The sequence below is a fragment of the Plectropomus leopardus genome, chromosome 10 (genome assembly GCF_026936395.1).
Source record: "Plectropomus leopardus strain MGB_pleo_1.0 chromosome 10, ASM2693639v1, whole genome shotgun sequence".
In the NCBI taxonomy this organism is placed as follows: domain Eukaryota; kingdom Metazoa; phylum Chordata; class Actinopteri; order Perciformes; family Serranidae; genus Plectropomus; species Plectropomus leopardus.
The window spans coordinates 29,390,126-29,408,434 of NC_142185.1; the positions used below are offsets into that span (position 1 = coordinate 29,390,126).

The following is an 18,309-nucleotide window of genomic DNA, read 5'->3' on the forward strand; positions in this document are numbered from 1 at the left end:
TACACACCCGTGTAAAAACCCCCACAGGTGTTTTCAGCGACTGATCAGCTTACTGTTCTCTAAACGGACAGCCTGACTGACCTTGACAGAAGTGCAACTGCCTCCAAAACTCAGCTGATTGTCTTTTATTGTTCACCTTCCTTGGTTGTAGTCTGCACTCAAAAGGTAAACAGGTCAGTGCAGAAGCTGCATGTGAAAATAGTTTTAGTTCAATGAAATAACTGCCTTTAATTTGTATTATTTACATATAAATACAGATGTGAGTGGTTGATGCAGTGTGATTTTATAGTCTGTTCAGGTCACAGCTCACTGTTTGTTTACTGCACAGCCCACCTGTCCTCACCATCTGTGATATTGTCATGCTGTGTGCACACAGGATTTACTGCTCCTTGTAGAATAAGAAGGGAGTGCTGCAGCCCAAACTGGCTGCCACATTCAGTCCACTCATGCCGAGCCATACCCTAAAGGACTTTGAAAAGACTTTGAAAAGACTAAAGTCTGACACCCTCTCACATCTAAAGACAATGTGATTTTTTAGTCACACACTAAAAGATCTTTGTGGGGATCCTACAGGTTCATTATTCGCAAGACTATGACTAGATTTTGTACTTCATCACCTTTTCGCACTGAACAGCTCGAACGTTTATCTTTGTGTTTTACATTTTAAAACTTGCATAACAAGAATTGTTAAACTGGAGCATATTCACCACGGAATTTTTAACAAGCACAAAATGAGATACTGCCTGAATAGTTTTAGTTTAGAAATGTAGAAAGTTTCAGTCTCTAGACCTACCACCCAGGTACAGAGCCAATCTCTGAAGACAATCTGACATAGTGGCCAAACTGTGGAATTACAACTGGGCCCAAAAATATATTTTTTAACATAGACAGTTCTGTGAGCGTAATGACCCCTGTGAAATGACTCGCTTCACTAACGGTATATTCAGTCCAATAACATTTCCAAAGTCTCTTAGTGCTGCATGAATAAATCACTGTATTCAACATAGCGGAGGGCTAAACTGGAAGTTAGCTGTTGGTCCAGTGGAGGTTTGGGTGCACCTGCTCGGGCCACATAGTGCAGAAGCAGAGAGGAAGATCTGGGTAATTTTACACACAAACCTTTTTGGCTTCATGCATCACTGCACAATATTCATAGGAATGAAGCGGGCCCCGCCTTCAATGCTGTATCCAGTTCTCTTTCTACACCCATGCACTTTGCAGTGTCGAAGGTGCAATTAATAACCGTGACAGTTAAACAAAAAAAAAAAGACGATTAAAACAAACTGGGCAAAATATATAAATAATCGTAACAATAATAATTTGCAATTATTTTGAGAGATAATGTGATTGTGATATGAGTCGCAATTTTAGTAGAAATGGTCATTTTTGTATTTCATTTTCATTGAAATAAATATAGAAATAATGATGATCAGGGTTGGAATTTAGCACCAGCCACCAGCCAAATGCTGATAAAATACGCAAGTGGATGCTTGAGTCGCTTCACTCACCAGCCAATAAAACGATGGTAATGTATATTGAGTCGCTGGTAGATTCTGTAATCCACCAGACACAGCGGCACCTGGACCCAAAAGTTACCTTCCAACCCTGATAATGATGTGATGTTTGCTGGGGTTTAAATCAAACAAGCATGTTCCCTCACATCTGAAATATGATCGATACACGAGGGCATCTTTGGAGCACCACAATGCTTCATTTATAATGGTATGTTGAAGCGCTTCTTACATTTATCAAAAACTGCAGCTCCTGCTATTTGGATATTGCACTTGGCCACGTTGCGATTTCAATAATATTTTGACAAATTGTGCAAGTTCCACAAATGAATTAGTCCTTTCTCTTTCAGACAGTTGTTTATGAGGGGTGATCACTCTCTGACGGTCTCAAAACTGCAACAGTGTCAGTTTCAGTCTTCATTAGTCTCAGCTGCAGGTCTTTTGTACTGCGCAGGTGACAGTGTCACTGTGTCCATACTGCAAACACATGCAGCCTCCCTACTCCCACACTAGAGGCACAGTCCTTAGGAAATGTCATGAGTCACGCGCTGATGACAGCACTTCCTTAAACTAACCAGCTGCTCAGTCAGCAGCAGCAGGTTCCTGCTTCCCCTCTTGTTTTTCTCCCGTCTGCTTTCCCTGAGCTGCAGCACTGTTGCAAAGGAGATGTCAAGTTCAGTTTAGGCTACAGGCTCCTTAAAGTGCATCAAGTACAGCTGCGTGCACAATAAAATGCAGATACGTTTGAAAATATATTCCTGTCTTTTTCCATCCACTGACTGATTTTACTCCACCAAAGTGAACTCGTAAAAATGCTTGAATTCACTTGAAATTTGCTTTTAAAAGATAGAAATAAGTCAAAAACACTGCCGTGTCCCTGTTAACCTCCACAGCTATGGAGTTATGCCAAAGTGATCTAAACTGAGTGAACTTGGATATCTTATCTATCTATAAACACACACTATGAGTTTGCATATCCTGCATACGGAGCTGTCTGTGACCTATTTTTGCGCTGATAGGATGCCCATAAGTATTCATCTATTCTTAGAGGGCAGACAGACACTGCTGATCCTCCAGAACACGTGAAAGAGAAACAACTGTATCAAGACTCTGCTCCTGTGACCTCCTGGACAGTAAAAGTCAGGTAGTAGGGCTGGACCCAAATATTCAGATTTTCAGGTATTCTTTAATTGGGTAGCTATTCGGTTTTCAATTTAGGCATTTATATATATATATATATATATATATATATATATATATATATATATATATATATATATATATATATATATATATATATATATATATATACACTTTTTTTGCAGCGGACTAATGCCATTTCAGTGTTCGTGATACTGCAGCAGCGCCTGTCACACACACACAGTGACGGGAATGATCATTTTACCCAACGGTTATTGACAGGTTTATTAAATGAGTCGAGCCATCGCGACGTCAGTTTGATGCTCTCGCCAACCAAAGCTCCGAATTACTCGCTGTTGATTGATGGCAAAGCTCCAGAGCCCAGAAAATGGTATTCGGGACAGGCCTATCGGGTAGCAGCAACATTAAAAAGCAGACTTTGTATCGCTTCTATCTCTATGATTAATGAGTTTGTACATAAATGGAACTGATCCCACAATAAAAGTGTTTCCACTGATGTGTTTTTATATCGATGGTGTCAGACATGATAATGACCATAAAACAGTCATTTAATCCAAACTCTCACTGCAGCGGCATATTTTTCATCAGTCATAGTTGACAGGAAGCTTTTATGACCACAAATCAAGTCATTATTTATGCAACTCACAGAAAGTTATGATGATGATAAACTCATCTGCGAGTGTTCGACTACACTGAAACACAAAAATGTTGACAGAGAGTTATTTCTTTGAAACAGTCGAGTTTTTGCATCTGACCTGCCAGCAGAATAAAGTAGAGCTGAACACAGTTTAACTGAACAGTCCTTTCTTGTGGAACAAAAAGTTTGTCTTTGGGAGAGCTGTGAGTTGCCAAATTTTATAACAAGCCTCCCTTCTATCCTAACACGGTCTGATAACGCACAGTGCAATAATTAATGTTTCCCAGAATTGTTAAATCAATTACTGAGAGGCTGACTGATTGAGGATATGTTGCAAAGTGTGTGTGTGTGTGTGTGTGTGTGTGTGTGTGTGTGTGTGTGTGTCTGTAGTTACTCACACAGCAGTCGGTCCAGTAGATGTGGAGGAAGGGGAAAGTGAGGAGAGCCTTGTTGCCCTCCTTAGGGAGGAGATCCTCTTTAAACTGGACAAAATTAGCTTCAAGGTGGATCATTTTTGGCGCACGACCGTAAGTCCTGCACAGAGCAGAAAGCAGAGTTTCACACAGGTGAGCACATACAGTATGAGGAAAATAAAGTGTTTTTCACCATTAAAGCATGTAAACATGTTGTAGCAGAAACCCAACATACAAGTATGAACCTGAAAATGAGTAAAGTAGATCCTCTTAAACCTTCAGCGCAGGCAACCCGGGGCTGTTTTCATTCACTGCTGTTCATCTAAGTCAATGTCAGGGTGAATCTTAGCTGGTCTTTTAATTGTCTTGTTTTTATGGTTTTATGGTATGTTTTATAATGTTGTTTGGAGTTGTATATTTTAGATTTTGTATTTTTGTTCCATTTTGTCTTCAACTTCTGTTGCTGCCTGTCTTGACTGTGACACTCTTGAAAAAGAGATTTTAAACCTCAAAAGGTTTTTCTGATTAAATAAAAGTCAAATAAATAAACAAAGGAGACAAACAGCGTGTAGATAAATTCAGTCTAAACACATCAAAACACAAACATGTCACTTTCAACACTCTCTTTTTAATTTTTTTTTAAAGATTATTTTTTGGGGCTTTTATTGCCTTTAACTGACAGGAAAGTGTGACAGAGTGGGAGACATGCAGCAAAGGGCCAAGGCCGCTGCGGCGAGGACACAGCCTCTGCACATGGACCGCCGCTCTATCCTCCAGGCGCCCCGACAACACTCATTTCTGATATCCTTCATTTGCTCACTCACTGTTCTTACAGCACAATAAATAATAACCTTTGATGAAATATGAAACAGCGAGCAGATGAAACAGCTCGACAATCACTTAACTCACTTTAGCTCATAAAACTGAAGGTGAGACAGTTTCTCCAGCTCCATTTCCACTCACAGAAAGCATCCTTACATCACACTCAGCGGCGTGTTATTGCAGCCTGTACTGTCTGACCTGCATTAAACTCCAGCACATCATCAATAAGTCATCCAAAATCACCGGCACTCCCATCCTGTCATTAAATGTCTCTATCAGAAAGTGAAGATTATAGTAACGAGAGTGAGTCTCGGATCGTGCACACCAAAGTACTTCTCGATTTCTTGCTTACTGTCACTACTATTCACACTTCTTTATATTTATGTACATCCTGCACTCGCTGCTTCCTACGTGCACCTTTGTCTTTTATTGTGAATGTTTCATTCATGCAACATTTATTTGACTGTTTTTTAAGAAATTAAAAATTCCTTGGTGTGATGGTGTCAAATGTTAAAAATGAAAAGCTTTACAGAGATATATGTATTAATGTGGGGCAGTACTCACCTCCTCCACTCCATTGGCTCCCTGGGAAGTTGTTGGGCCAATGAGGTATACAGAGACGTGAACAAGCCCTGGTCTCCAGCACCTGTGACGAAAGGGACAGAACAGAGAGCATTTCAAAAATAGGTCAGAAACGAGAATTGAAAATGAAACCTAAAATCTGCCCATTTTTATGTCGTCATAAAAATGTAAGTGTCCTAGGGTTCAGTGTTCAGGGACAAGGAGGATATTTTGGGCAAAATTAAATTAACACCTAAATGGAAATCCGTGTTGCAGCCTTACTGATGCAAATGCAACTAATATCCTCCAAAACTCATGTGGAAAGCACGGCTGCAACATGAAATGGGTAATTCTGAGAGAAAAATATATGTTTTATTAATTTAACCTTTATTTAACCAGAAAAGCCTCTTGAAATTAAAAATCTCTTTTCAAGAGTGTCCAGGCCAAGACAGGCTGCAACAATTTACACACAACAAGGAACAAAAATACAAAATCAAAGTATACAACTCCAAAACAACAATATAAAAACAAAAAATAAAGTTACCACAAGAAAGGACTACAAAGTTTGTTAATGTACGCTACGAGTAAACCATAAAAACAAGACAAATAAAAGTCCAGATGAGCTACACCCTGACATGACAAGTGCATACTTGACTGACAAAAAAAGAAGAAAATTTCAGAACAAAATGCACACCAGCGGTCAGCCGGTGCATTTAGCAGCATCTCGAGAGCAAACTGAGGTGAAAGATTTCACCACAATCTGTTTGTGCAGAATAACACATAAACACAGAGATAAAAGCGCATCCATCAAACGAGGCGAGGCTGAGATGTGATATTTAATTTTTGAGAACGCAGTAAAGAATGTGGAGGTTTTGGCAGGACAGTCTGATTTGCCGCCCAGAGTCCATCACACCCTGGAGGGGTCGATGTCCTGCGGTGCTCTCTGTGTCTTTATCGGCTCTCTCCTGTTTAACAGCACTGTGGATCTCTACGATGTGTCCCTTGAACTAGTAAATGTGTTTTACGTTGATGCAGGTCTACATCAGTCAGGTTTGCAGCTTAAATTCTCATCTCTTTCCAAACCACAGAGATACTTTTACTCTCAAATTTTGCTGAGTCCACACCTCTTTTGTCTTGGCAATTTTCTTGAGAAAAGAGGCTCCAAACTAATGAACGAAAAACCTTCAGGGCCCCTGCCCATATTTAGGGGAAAGATTTCATTCAACTGAAATCGCAGACTAACACAATTAGATTAGTTTTCATTTAAACTGTGTAACTGATCATATACTCATTTAAAGCTGTCATTTCTGTCTTTTCTGCTGTCCGACTGTCAAATGCCTATTTTCAAAAGCTTTGGAAAACGGCTCTGTGTTACATTCGATTCATACGTCCGTGCACATTTCATGCTTTCTACTGTTACAATGCTTTAGGGAGCTTCATGTTGAAAATGTGTGGCTGAACTGACAGACACAGTTTTCTGCACAGCTGTTTAAAATCGCGGGGTTTGTCATCATTTGTCCCAGAGGGCTTTACAATCTGCACAACATACAACACCTTCTATCCTGTTTCATCACAACATCATATCAGTGCACTGCATCTACAACTGTACAATACAACAATAATTTTAAAAATTTGTTTAACTGACTAGTATTTCTGTTGCTGACTGGCCAGTGTCGCAAACTTTTCATTGATTAGTAATAAATGCGATCTGCCGTCTTCCTACTGTTTACTTCCATTATACATTGTGCAATGCAATATGTTGATGATGGATACTTGATTACAACGGCTCCAAGTAAAACTAGTGGACGCTCGGGCTGTTGCGCCAGACAGTACTAACATTCATCGAATCTTAAACGACACCACCTCAAGAACTAGAGCTAATCTGGACTGAGAGGAGTATTGTTGAATCCTCAGTCAACAGTAAAGAGACTTCAATGTCATCGCTGACACCCAATTTTAGAAAAGCTCAAACTGTCATCCATTGTTAGCTGTGTGCATTTTGATAAATAGTGACTCGCAGGGCTGAAGAGGTTATTGTTCAAGCTACACTGGAACTGGGCCACTTCCAACGAGCCACCCCTCCAGGGGAAACAGCACTACAACTCCTGCACTGTTCACCAAGCATTAATGTAAACACCTTCAAACATCCTGCGAGACGAACGTCAGCACTTCAACCTCATAGCGACTTCTATTTGAACGCTGGAGTTCGGCCAACACTTTTTCCTGTGCTGACAGTTTGACTGCTTTGTAAATCAATTAGCCTCGCTGCCCACTGTTAACCACCTGGACAGATACAAGACATGCTGAGGGTAGAGCTTAGCTGTGTGGCATATGACGTAACTGCTGCAAAAGGCATTATGTACAAATAATTGAGTAATTTGCATGTACAATCAACACAGTAAAAAAAAGAATTGGTAAATTTTTCACCTTGATGCAATTCAGTGTTCTGGTCTTAAACTGGGAGCTCAATGCCATTTTTATAACGCAGCACTTTACACATTTAGTCAATGTAGTGTTGTAGTCAGTGCAGATCTAGTGCATTAGTTGATGTTATTCATTTTTTGGAATTAAAGCTCCAGCAGTAAAGTCAAAAAAAAAACTGAACTTTGAATGCTCATATAAGCTATCAAAAACTGCTATCAAATACCTCCCTGCAGAGCAAACACCAGTATAATCCCAGTGACTGTACAAGTCAATCTAACACACGTCAAATATTAGTGAAAGTACAGCTCGGCTCATCTTGTAAACCAACCAGTAAAAAGCAGAAGGAGCAGAGAGCTGCACACTCATAACTCAGATGCCAGCTTTTAATTCATAAATCTATAAATCAATGTGTCAACACATGCTGTCTTTTTTTAAGGTTTAAACCACAATTCATGTGAGTGACAAGTAGAGTAAAGTCTGCAAGCTGTTTAAGTCAATGATTAACATAAATGATTTAAAAAAAAAAAAAATACATTACATTTCTTACATATTTTGAATTTCAAGTGCCCTTTCTAGCTTTTTCAGCCTAAGACAGGAGGTCTACAGATACTTCAATCGAAGGCTTTTAAACAAATATAAGACTGATTTTGGACAGATCATCTTTTTCTTATTCAAGCATTGCCTGTAAGTATGAAGGTGAGTATTAGATATGCAGTCACATGTAGACATGTGTTTGAATATGGTTGTCAGAGTGAGTTAGGACAATCCACATTTTGCTAACATGCATGATCATATCTACATGTCATGGGTATCAACAGATACTGGCTTTAAAATGAAATATTGGAATCGGCCAACATACTGATTTCTGTGAATATGAATCGATATTTTTGTTATGTTGATAAAGCGAACATATACAAAACATCAACCCGAAGCTGAAGTATTTTTTCATTTATTTTGAACAATAAATGACTATTGCATGCATTGAAAAGTATTGTATTTCATGTCTACCTGCTGGTGGGCCATCATGACAATATAATGTTAATTCGACTGCAGAAGAGACTTGACGATCACTGAAATTAGGTGGGTAATAAAGTTTATAAATCCATATTGGTTATCGGCCAAATGAGTTGTTATATACCAGCATACTGGCTATCAGCAAAAAATCCAATATTGTGCATCCCTATGAGAAAGTGAAATACAATAGTGTTTGAGGCAATGAAGACATCACAAAGTCAAATTTAAGACTATTTATTAGAGATGCACAATACTGGATGTTTTTGCCAATGTCAAATTTATAACAACTCATTTGGCGGATAACTGATACAATTATTGATTTATCAATTATTTTTCACCTCTTAGTAAAATTGCGCAAAATAAAGAAAAAGCATGTTTGCCGATTCTGATGGTTCATTTTAAAGCAGATTTTGGCTGATAGTGATGATAGGCCATAAAAAAATATAAGATTCCCTCCCCATTACATATATTTTAACCATTTCTTGACTAAACAAAGTTAGCAGCTAGAACCGTTTACTTGCTCAGTTGCCGTCAGAGAATGGAGAATTAGACTGATAGTCTGCGTCTTTGCACATCATGCTTGCAGACTCTTTGGGAAATATGGATGTGTCCTATAATGTTTGTTATACAACTTTCAATGTTTATTAGTAATTAATTTCTACTAAACTGCTAATCTTTTAATATATTTTTTAGCACAAAAGCCCAGATGCGTGCATGAGTATTTTATGTTAAAATGCTATATGTTGTTCCTGTGCTATTGTTTTGTACTGTTTTTCTACCGTTTCTTGTTGCTTCACATGGCTTGTGTTATGTCTTTGACTTCCTGTTTGTTGTTGCCGTTTCTGCCTTTATGATGTCCTGCTGCCATTGTTTTGTGAATTTTACCATTTTACAGATTTCAAAATATAATGCCAAAGGATTACAGTTGAAAATAAGTCAGGAGGCTAACACAGGCACATTTACAGAAATGCTGATTAATGTGTGTTGTCCTTATAAATAAAATATAATAAATGAAATGAAATAGCGAAACAATGATTTCAGAGGCATACACCGGAGTTAGGACACCTGATAACCTCTAAGGACACTCAGGATCCCACATTAGGCAACCTGTGACTTATAGTCTGAATCCCCCAATAAACCCAACTGTCACGTTCATGCTTTTTTCATACTCCAATCCTCCGGTGTCTCCGTCCGCTCCTCTGGACCTCTCTGTCCTAAAAATGGAGCAGCCTGCGGTGTGAGATGAAGCTGACTCCCGCTACCACAGTCAGCTCCCAAAATAACCCCTCCGAGAAAGCCAACACATGATTCCTGGGGATTTATGAATGGCAAACTGACCCCACCGACCAAACATGATGCGGCGACTCCAGTCTGAGCTGCTAACGGAGGAAAGCGTGGCTGTCCACCGGGGAACAAGGTGATATCCTTCCCCAAACTGCAGCAACTAGCCGTGACGTTATATCGTTAGCTACCGTCAGGCCTGTTAATCAGTGGATCTGTAAGCTAGCTGACAGAGACACCGTCTCCCATGAGGACATTTATCGCAGACAGCATTACTGCATACAAATAAGACACTATTAATGCTTTCACAAATTAAACAACGCATCTCCACACACACACGAAACGTCTCACAGCTGGATAATATAAGGGTACCAGTTAGCTTAGCTAAAACGAGCTAATGAACATAGCCACCTGGCTAACTGTCAAGACCAGAAAAATAAGACAACGTCTCCTTTTAATAAACACTCACATGTCACAATCGGCTTGTTTTCCATAGTATAGATGATCGGCTTTTCCTCTTGACACTCCATATGTGTTAGCGGTAGTACTCCATGAAAATTATATACAAACCGAGCTTTATTATTAGTAAATGCTTATGTATGCAGTTGTGTTGAATCGATGGGGCCTGTGTCCCCACCGCACTTCCGGGAAGTGCGTAAGCTGTGCGTCATTAAAGGGCCAAACTGTGCTTTTTTAAAATCGCACCCGTTATAGGTGTTTTATTTGAGAGTAATGTAATGAAATGTAACTAACTGCATTTTCTCAATTACTGTAGTTTAGGACGATCTCGAGGTATTTTAACTTTACTTGTATTATTATTTTTTTAAATTCCACTTTAGGGACTGTTCGTTACTTATGGGGTAGGGGTAGTGGGGCAAAAAAGGGGAGGCATGTCAAACATTTTTTTTTTAAGCAACAAAAGCCTAATGTTTGTTTGTTTTATTTGGGGTTATGGGAGGGGCATACGACTTTAAGTGGCTGTATGTCATTTTTATTTTACCCCTATTTGGAGTAGTTTTTCCTTTTGTTTTTTTTTAATTGCCCAAATTAACCCATCTGTCATAGCCGGAAAATTGTTGTTGAATTTTCAACAGTTCCTTGACACATAATTTGTGACAAACACTTCATCAGAAAAAAACAAAAAAATAAATTTAAGCTTAAAAGGTGCCTTTTTCATCAGTCACTTTATTTTAGGCCTATATGTCTTTTTAAAAAAAAAAATATAAATATATAATATATATATATATAATATGAAATAACCAACATGCATGGTGGATTTTTTTTTCCGGAGTTGGGTACTCTTACTTTAAGTAAATGTTCCTGATTAAATAAGCCAACTTACTTTTTTACTCATGAAGCCTAACATTTTCAATGCAGGACTTTTACATGCTATGACAGAATGTTTTCACAGAGTGTGGTATTAGTACTTTTGTTTAAGGATCTGAATACTTCCTCCACCACCGGTAATAAGTAAGATAATATGGTTGTGTTACTCACAGTAATGGAAGAAGTATTCTGATCCTTTACTTAAGTAAACCTACTAAAACAACACTGCGGTACAATAATTTGAGCTACACTCAATAACAAACATATTCAAAGATATGTTTTTCAAGGCTAAAATAGATTTTTTTGTCCATTTCATTAAAAAAAAATAATCGGCATTCAACCTACAAAAAAGTGCATTTGTGTATTAAGTGCAAAAGTGTATTAAATGCTACTCTTAATAAATTACAGATTTTTATACAATGTTCATGAATTTTAACAATCATGTATCTTCTGTAATTAATACAGTAATTCCAATGGTAAAGTTCCACATGCATGCATGTAGGCGGGAACATTTTTTACTGTTTTACTAATTAAATTAAATATGAAATCAACTGTTTAATAAATGAATAAATAAAAAAAGTCTATGTATTTTCCATAACTTGTTTCATCCAAAAGACACCTGTAATTTTGTTCTTTTAATTTCTGTTATATGTAATTTATTTACTGTTATGTTCTACTAATATTGCTATTGTTCCATTCTTGGTATATAATATTAATTACTGAATTAAAAACTTAAATACCATCTGACACAGTATCAACATGTTGACACATTTATCAGCTGTGACGGATACAACGCTGCTATCTAGGGGTACAGAGCTGTATTGCAGGACGTTAGCCAATGACATGCTGAGGTTTTCATTATATTTATTAATATAAAACAAACAAAACAAATGCATACAGACAAAAATACACACCCAGATTTATTTTCTATTTATTTTGCCTTTCCATTCATTTTTTTCTGCCCTTCATCTTTCTGTTCCATCTCTTTATTGTCTGAGTCTTCAGCTTTTTCTCTCCCCTCTTCAGATTCTCTCTCTCCACTTTTCTCTTCTTTCCCATCTTCAGGTTCAATCTCAGCTCCATCTCCTTTCCCAGGTCTGTCATCTCCTTTCTCTCTGTTTTTCTCCCCATCGCCTTCTTTTTTCTCTTTCGTATCATCCGTGTCTGTAAGCCCAGATTTATCTCCCTCCACCATCCTCTCCACATCCTCCTTTGTACTTTTGGTGCTCTCTCCATCTCCCTCTTTGGTCACGTCGTTACCATCTTCTCCCTGTCCCTGTTTTTTCACCTTTGCATCTGAGTCCCCCTCCTCTTCTCCCTCCGCCTCTTCCCTCTCCAATCCAACCTCCCCTCCCACCCCTTCACCTCTTCCCTGCGCTCTTTCTCCTTCCTCCCTGTCCTCTGGCAGCTGGGTCTCCAGCGCTGCCACCTCCCACTCCAGCTGCACCACCCTGGCCTGCATCTTGCGGTGGCTCGACTCTAACTCCACCATGAGTCGAGCTAGTTTCGTTTGCAGGATTCCCAAGTTGCTCTCCAGCCTGTTTATTTTGGTTTCGACTTTTTCTGTCTCCCACTCCTCTCCCTCCCCGCTATCCTCCAGCATGCCCATCTTGGTGAGGATCTGTCTGCCTTTCTCCTCCAGGTGACGTTTGGCTGCAGGGAACTCCGATAACACGTCCATCAGGTCTTCTTTGGACAAGCTGAATAAGTCAGAGTAGCCAATGCTTCTGATGTTGGCAGTGCGACGGTTTCCTGACTTGTTACCTAAAAGGAAACACGTTGCTTTTAGGTATCTGCTTTGAAGAAAGCAGATATTTCATTTTTAGTTCAATTCCCTGTTGGAAGGTGCCGTCTGTTTGGGAGCATACGACTTATGAGTGTTGGACTATACTGCACGAGTTGTGAGTTTTTAAACAGATGTATGACATTGTTTTTCTGTTGTTAAACACTGACCCTTTTACTTGAATTAATAAAAAAATCTCTTAGTTTTTGGTTTCTTCTTTCCCAGAGGCATATGAGAAAAAGTTTTCTTCACAAATTCAATGTAACACAGGTGAGTAATTGATATACAAATGATAATTTGGGAGGTGAAATGTTTCTTTAATAAATGTTGTATGACCATGTGCAACATAATTGACATCTAACTTACCTTTGATATTGAGGATACTAATTTCCCCAAAGAAATTCGATTCACTCAGTACAGCGAACTGTGTGACCCCGTCATCTGCTACAACTGCAAGTTTCCCTTCTTTGATGATGTACATTTCATGGCCCACATCTCCTTTCCTGCAAACGTACTCTCCTGGACTGAACACCTGCAAAGAGAAAAGGTGTGAGAAACCTTTTTATCTTTAAACAATTCTTTTCTAAAAGCATCTGTGATGTAAAAGCTAATGTGGCCTGGTCTGGCTGCCACCTCTTTTCCTGCCTGACCTGAGGTGTTAGTTTGAGCACCAGCTCCTCCAGAAGACTTTTCTCACAGCTCTGGAAGATGGTGACTTTGGAGAGAGTGGGGAGGTGAACGCTGACAGCGATCTCCGTCCTCAGGTGTATGGGCAGCTGCTGCAGGATTTCATTCTCTCGCATGATCTTCTTGTTGATGTGAAGATGCTGGTACCAGTTGTCAATGCGCTGTCGAAGCTCCTTGCTAATGTGATGGCTACGCAGGTAAGCCTTCACCTGGAGGAGGAAAAAAGCTATGAAGCCATCCACCATTTCTTTGTCCTGTATGATATATGTCACAGAAACTGTAAAAAAAAAAAACAAACTAAATTCAAAAACTGAGGTCTTCCAACTTACCAGTTCATGGTTTGGAAAGAAGACATTATCACGGTCTCTTAGGCTTGTAATGACATTTCCAACATTGCCAACAATCGATGCAAACACCAAAACTGCAATGAGCAGGTCTGCAATCATAAACAAATACTCCTCTTCCCTCTTCGGCAGGGGGGTGTCTCCCACTGTGGTGAAAATCTGGGCAGAGAACCAGAAGCAGTAAAAGTACTGACGACGCATGGAGGCAAACTCCGGATTGGTGATGTTGGGGTAAACCCAGCGATCACTTCCAAAGCCGATGTAGTTGGACAGTGCAAAGTAGAGACACGCATTCCAGTGGATCAACACAAAGATGTAGATCATGAGCTTTGAGATGCGGAAGGTGTTTGGGTAGGAGGTTCTCGTCTCCATGCGATCCAGAGCCTCGTTCAGCCGTGGCATGCGCAAAAGGCGGTTGATCCTCACCATCGGAGTTTGGATGCCAAAGACAAAGTACAGGAAGTCGGTAGGCAGCAAAGAAACCAAGTCTCTTAAAAAACGTTTGGAGCGCAGGTAGCGCTTCTTCAGCTGATTTAGGTCCCTGATCAGGATGCCCTGATCCAAGTAACCTGGAGAGGGAAGAACAAGGTTTAACAAAACCCAGGACCCAGTATTTTAGAAGTAATCTGATTTCTTCTATAGGATTGGATTAAATCTTGAAAAAAGGTTGCTCCAAAGACAAAAAGGATTATTAAATTGAATGACATCACTTCATCCAGTCTTGTTTTGGACTGGAGAAAACTTCAGAATGAGTTCAGAAGTTTTCAGGAGGACTGGGAAACCGTTGATCCAAAAAATAAGTATCATCCGGATTCAACAGAATGGTGAAGTCAGGGTGTGAAGTTGTCACATCATTGTAATTAACAGTCTGTTTTTGGCTAGATGCAGGCACATTTTTATTTTAAAAAACCTTCATACCCACACTATAGACTCAAAGAATAATCATTTTTAAGTTGTGTTTATAAAAAAGTTCGAGTCTATATTGGGCTATTTCGAGTTAGGTCTGGTAGTTTGGAACTAGTTTGAGATTTGTAAGTATATTATATAACTGTTATTATTATATTACTGGACTGTGGTCAGCTCGTTGTAATGCTTCTATATGACTTTAACATGTTTTTGTCTAGCATTCCTTTATACACCATGTGTTATATTTTATTTTACTTTATTTTATCTTTATCACTTTTTTCTACATCATATTATTACTACTGTTCTGTTATACATGTATGGATGTATATTTCTTGTGCTCTTTTCATCAGACTATGACAGGTAAAGTATGAGTTATGATCCAAAAGTAATACCACCACTAATGATGTATTTATTACTGATAAATATGGACATAAAAAGATTCAAAGTCCAACAAGTACATGAATATCATTGTAAACATCTCCTTTATGTTTTGCGTGTTGTGTACTGTCTGTGATATGCTTTGAATAAACACAAATGTTTAAATTACCTGTGTGAACAGTGATGATCATGTCAGCCATATACATGAGGTCTGCCAGATAGTCCAGTGTGAGCCACACAGGCAGGTAACTCAGGGCAATTGTAGTGAAACATGTCCTGAGAAAATATAACCAAAAAAAAAAAGGTCTATGCTCAGAGATGTTATTGCTGTTTTGATATTCATCATGTTCGTTATGTTTGTACCTCAAAATGATGATCACCCAGTTGTAGACGATGGGAAAGATCATGATCTGTAGCCAGACATAATAAAACTGTTCTGCCGGATCAACCACCCACTCTTTCCAGCTGAGAGGGGAAATGATGATGAAGAGAGGGGAGAGGAAGATGATGATGAGGAGATCAGTCATAATCATGATGGTGTGACATGCGGAGAACTGTCACATTATGACTGAGGTTCATCACTCTCGTGACTACATGAATAATACGCTTTATGTCACCAACATCTGTCACAGCATGTTGTCAAAACTAAAAGGGACAGTTCATGCCAAAATCAAAAATACATATTTTTTCTTTTACTTTTAGTACTTTTTATCAATCTAGATTGTTTTGGTGTAAACTCTACAGATAAGAGGGAAAATATGTATTTTGTTTTGGGGGTGAACTGTCCCTTTAAAAGCATATATAAATATATGAAAACACTATAATACAAGGTCATGTGAAACATCTGTCTTAATATAATAAAGATGATTTAAACTTTTTTATCAAGTGGTTTTGACGCTTTTATAACAAATCATTGAGATTTTGTGGTAATTATTTATTCATGTTTGTCCATTTTGTCTGTCCCTGCTTGTCTGTAAGGTCTTAAACATCTACCTATACTTTAGAAACTATGATTTCATAGATGCTTTTTAAAAGCCCCTAGATAATCTCTAATTGTGGATAAAATGATTTCTCGTAGAGTACATTAGCTGGATATTCATTTTCTCATCAATGAGGCTTGTTAGTTTCTCACCAATTCAGAAGTTAATAAGTCTGAATAAATGGATAACTGTCCTTACAATAATTACCTAAAATTACTCTTACCAGAAGTCAAATTAACTCCATGTTTATTATCCATTAATTACTTACTTAACTTTTAATTTCAGATCCAGGCTGGTGTTACGTTTCCCTTCATCCTTGACACCCTCGTCTTCTCCTTCTTCCTCAGTCACTTGCTGCCGCCGCTGCCACCTGAGCAGCCTCTGCCATTTGTTACCTCTAATTCTAACATCTTCTGTTTTATCCATCCTCCAAAGAGCAGCCTAAGACTAACACATTTCTCGAGTGAGCATGGCGTTTTCTCCTGATCTTGCTCCCTCCTGCACGAGCGCTGCTCTTTCTTGGATTATGACTTAAATGACCTTGTTGACCTGCATCAGGAGGCAGTACTACGTGGTTCACCTGACAACAGACCAGGTCTACCTGAGCACTGCCTGGTGATGCAGGTCTCCATGGAAGAAAACCACAACAGATGTCATGAGTCCTCTGGGAATTCTTCCTTCACCTAGAAAACCAGAGCGGTCTTCCTCTGCACATCCCAGAGGCTGTTTGAGACAACAAACAGTAAGTGACGTGTAGAGCTCAAATGACAGGGAATGCATCACTGTCATTAAACATACACAGTGCAGTGTGTATGTACTTTTAGACACTGGCCTCTCTTGTGGAGTTAGCAGGCTTCCAGGTATGTAAACAATGGCGTGCAGATACCTTAAGTTCTCATTAGTCTTGTGCAAGCGCACTTATGTGAACGACATTAGGTGCTACAGGCTACAACAAGGCTAAAAACAAACATTTTCCTAAACAGCTTGGCACGTCGGGGCTTTAGGACACTTGGACTATTTTGTACGAGCAGTATGGAGACATTTAGTGGTTTTATTATATATATAATAAAACCACTAAGTGTCTCCGTATATATGTATATATATTTTAACGTTTAAATCCTGGTCACTATTTGCTTCAATTGTTTGGGAGATAAGTGCAGCGCTTTTTCCCGTTGAATCTCCGGCAGTGTTTTGAGCACTGTAAAACTTCACCCGACTTTCCATCAACATGAGGGTGAGTGAATAATGACTAAATTTTCATTTTTGGGTAAACTATCCCTTTAACGGAGTCTGCTCCAGCTTTTTATGAGGTTGGCCCCTTTAAGCCAACATATGATGAGCAAAGTCATATGGATGAGAACTCCACAGCTACTGGTGATGTCATTGTCAGCATCTATCACCATGACAACTGATGAAGAAATGAGACATGGTCAAAACTTGCAGGTAAAGCTTGTTCAATGACTTTAAAATGTCTTGAGTTCAGTTGTTGTAGTCAAACTGTTGTTTCCAAGATCCAGACTGATGCTCTGTCATCTTGAGTCGCTTTAAGGTCTGATTTCCTCATTTTACGTCTATTTCTCGTGCACTAACGGCCAAAAACAGAGCCGTTGGTACACAGCGCGTATTTTGTGAGTGTTCTTACAGTAACGGCTCACAGTTTTCTCCTAAATTTCGGCACTTTAAACCCGTCATACAGCGGGAGGGGAGCAGCGTCGCTGTGGGTGTGAGTCAGAGGAGTCGTGTGGGAGGAGTTCCAGTAAGATGGCTGCGGGAGAGGGAAGAGTGTTTGAGAAATCATCAAATGGGATGTTTATCTGTCGCTAACAGGATGCACAGCAGCCCGAATGAAGGAGTGGTTAATGTGTTAGCTTCCCCGGCTCAGTGTGGTCTAGCTCTGCAGTTGTCTCCCGGTTACTTGCGTGCTGTTGATCCGTTTACTGCTCTGACATTGTGGAATTCATTAGCAGCTAGTCGTTAGCAACATACCAGCGCTAACTTACTAGCAACCAGCTAGCAGGTATCCGTGGAAATCAGGAGCTTGCAACAACTGTTGAGACTCCTACAGCTATAAACGGTGAGTT

At 39.3% G+C, this 18,309-nt stretch overlaps 3 protein-coding genes across 4 annotated transcripts in view; 1 reads left to right on the forward strand and 2 right to left on the reverse strand.

Annotated features, from left to right (window-relative positions):
• Positions 1 to 10,479, reverse strand: part of trappc10 (trafficking protein particle complex subunit 10) — a 30,058-nt gene extending 19,579 nt beyond the window's left edge. Inside the window, exons 1-3 of the mRNA XM_088083521.1 lie at positions 10,294 to 10,479; positions 5,109 to 5,190; positions 3,708 to 3,843 (exon numbers count right to left, since the gene is read on the reverse strand). Coding sequence (XP_087939647.1) covers positions 3,708 to 3,843; positions 5,109 to 5,190; positions 10,294 to 10,354 — 279 coding nt within the window. The 5' untranslated portion in view covers positions 10,355 to 10,479. The remainder of the gene's footprint in view (positions 1 to 3,707; positions 3,844 to 5,108; positions 5,191 to 10,293) is intronic.
• Positions 10,480 to 11,996: 1,517 nt separating this feature from the next.
• cnga4 (cyclic nucleotide gated channel subunit alpha 4) lies at positions 11,997 to 16,818 on the reverse strand. 2 transcript variants are annotated; one of them, XM_088083526.1, is made up of 7 exons: positions 16,497 to 16,818; positions 15,612 to 15,713; positions 15,418 to 15,524; positions 13,950 to 14,533; positions 13,584 to 13,829; positions 13,300 to 13,465; positions 11,997 to 12,914 (listed from the first exon to the last, which is right to left on the reverse strand). In XM_088083526.1, exons 1-7 carry the CDS (start codon positions 16,652 to 16,654, stop codon positions 12,082 to 12,084), a joined length of 2,196 nt encoding a protein of 731 aa, XP_087939652.1. In that variant the 5' UTR covers positions 16,655 to 16,818; the 3' UTR covers positions 11,997 to 12,081. The 2 variants fall into 2 exon arrangements, with proteins under 2 accessions (XP_087939652.1, XP_042349972.2); XM_042494038.2 differs by having other exon boundaries at positions 11,999 to 12,914; positions 15,612 to 16,497.
• A 1,159-nt stretch (positions 16,819 to 17,977) lies between these two features.
• Positions 17,978 to 18,309, forward strand: part of fhip1b (FHF complex subunit HOOK interacting protein 1B) — a 34,547-nt gene continuing 34,215 nt past the window's right edge. Inside the window, exon 1 of the mRNA XM_042494325.2 lies at positions 17,978 to 18,302. The gene's annotated coding sequence lies outside the window, so the exon portion shown is untranslated. The remainder of the gene's footprint in view (positions 18,303 to 18,309) is intronic.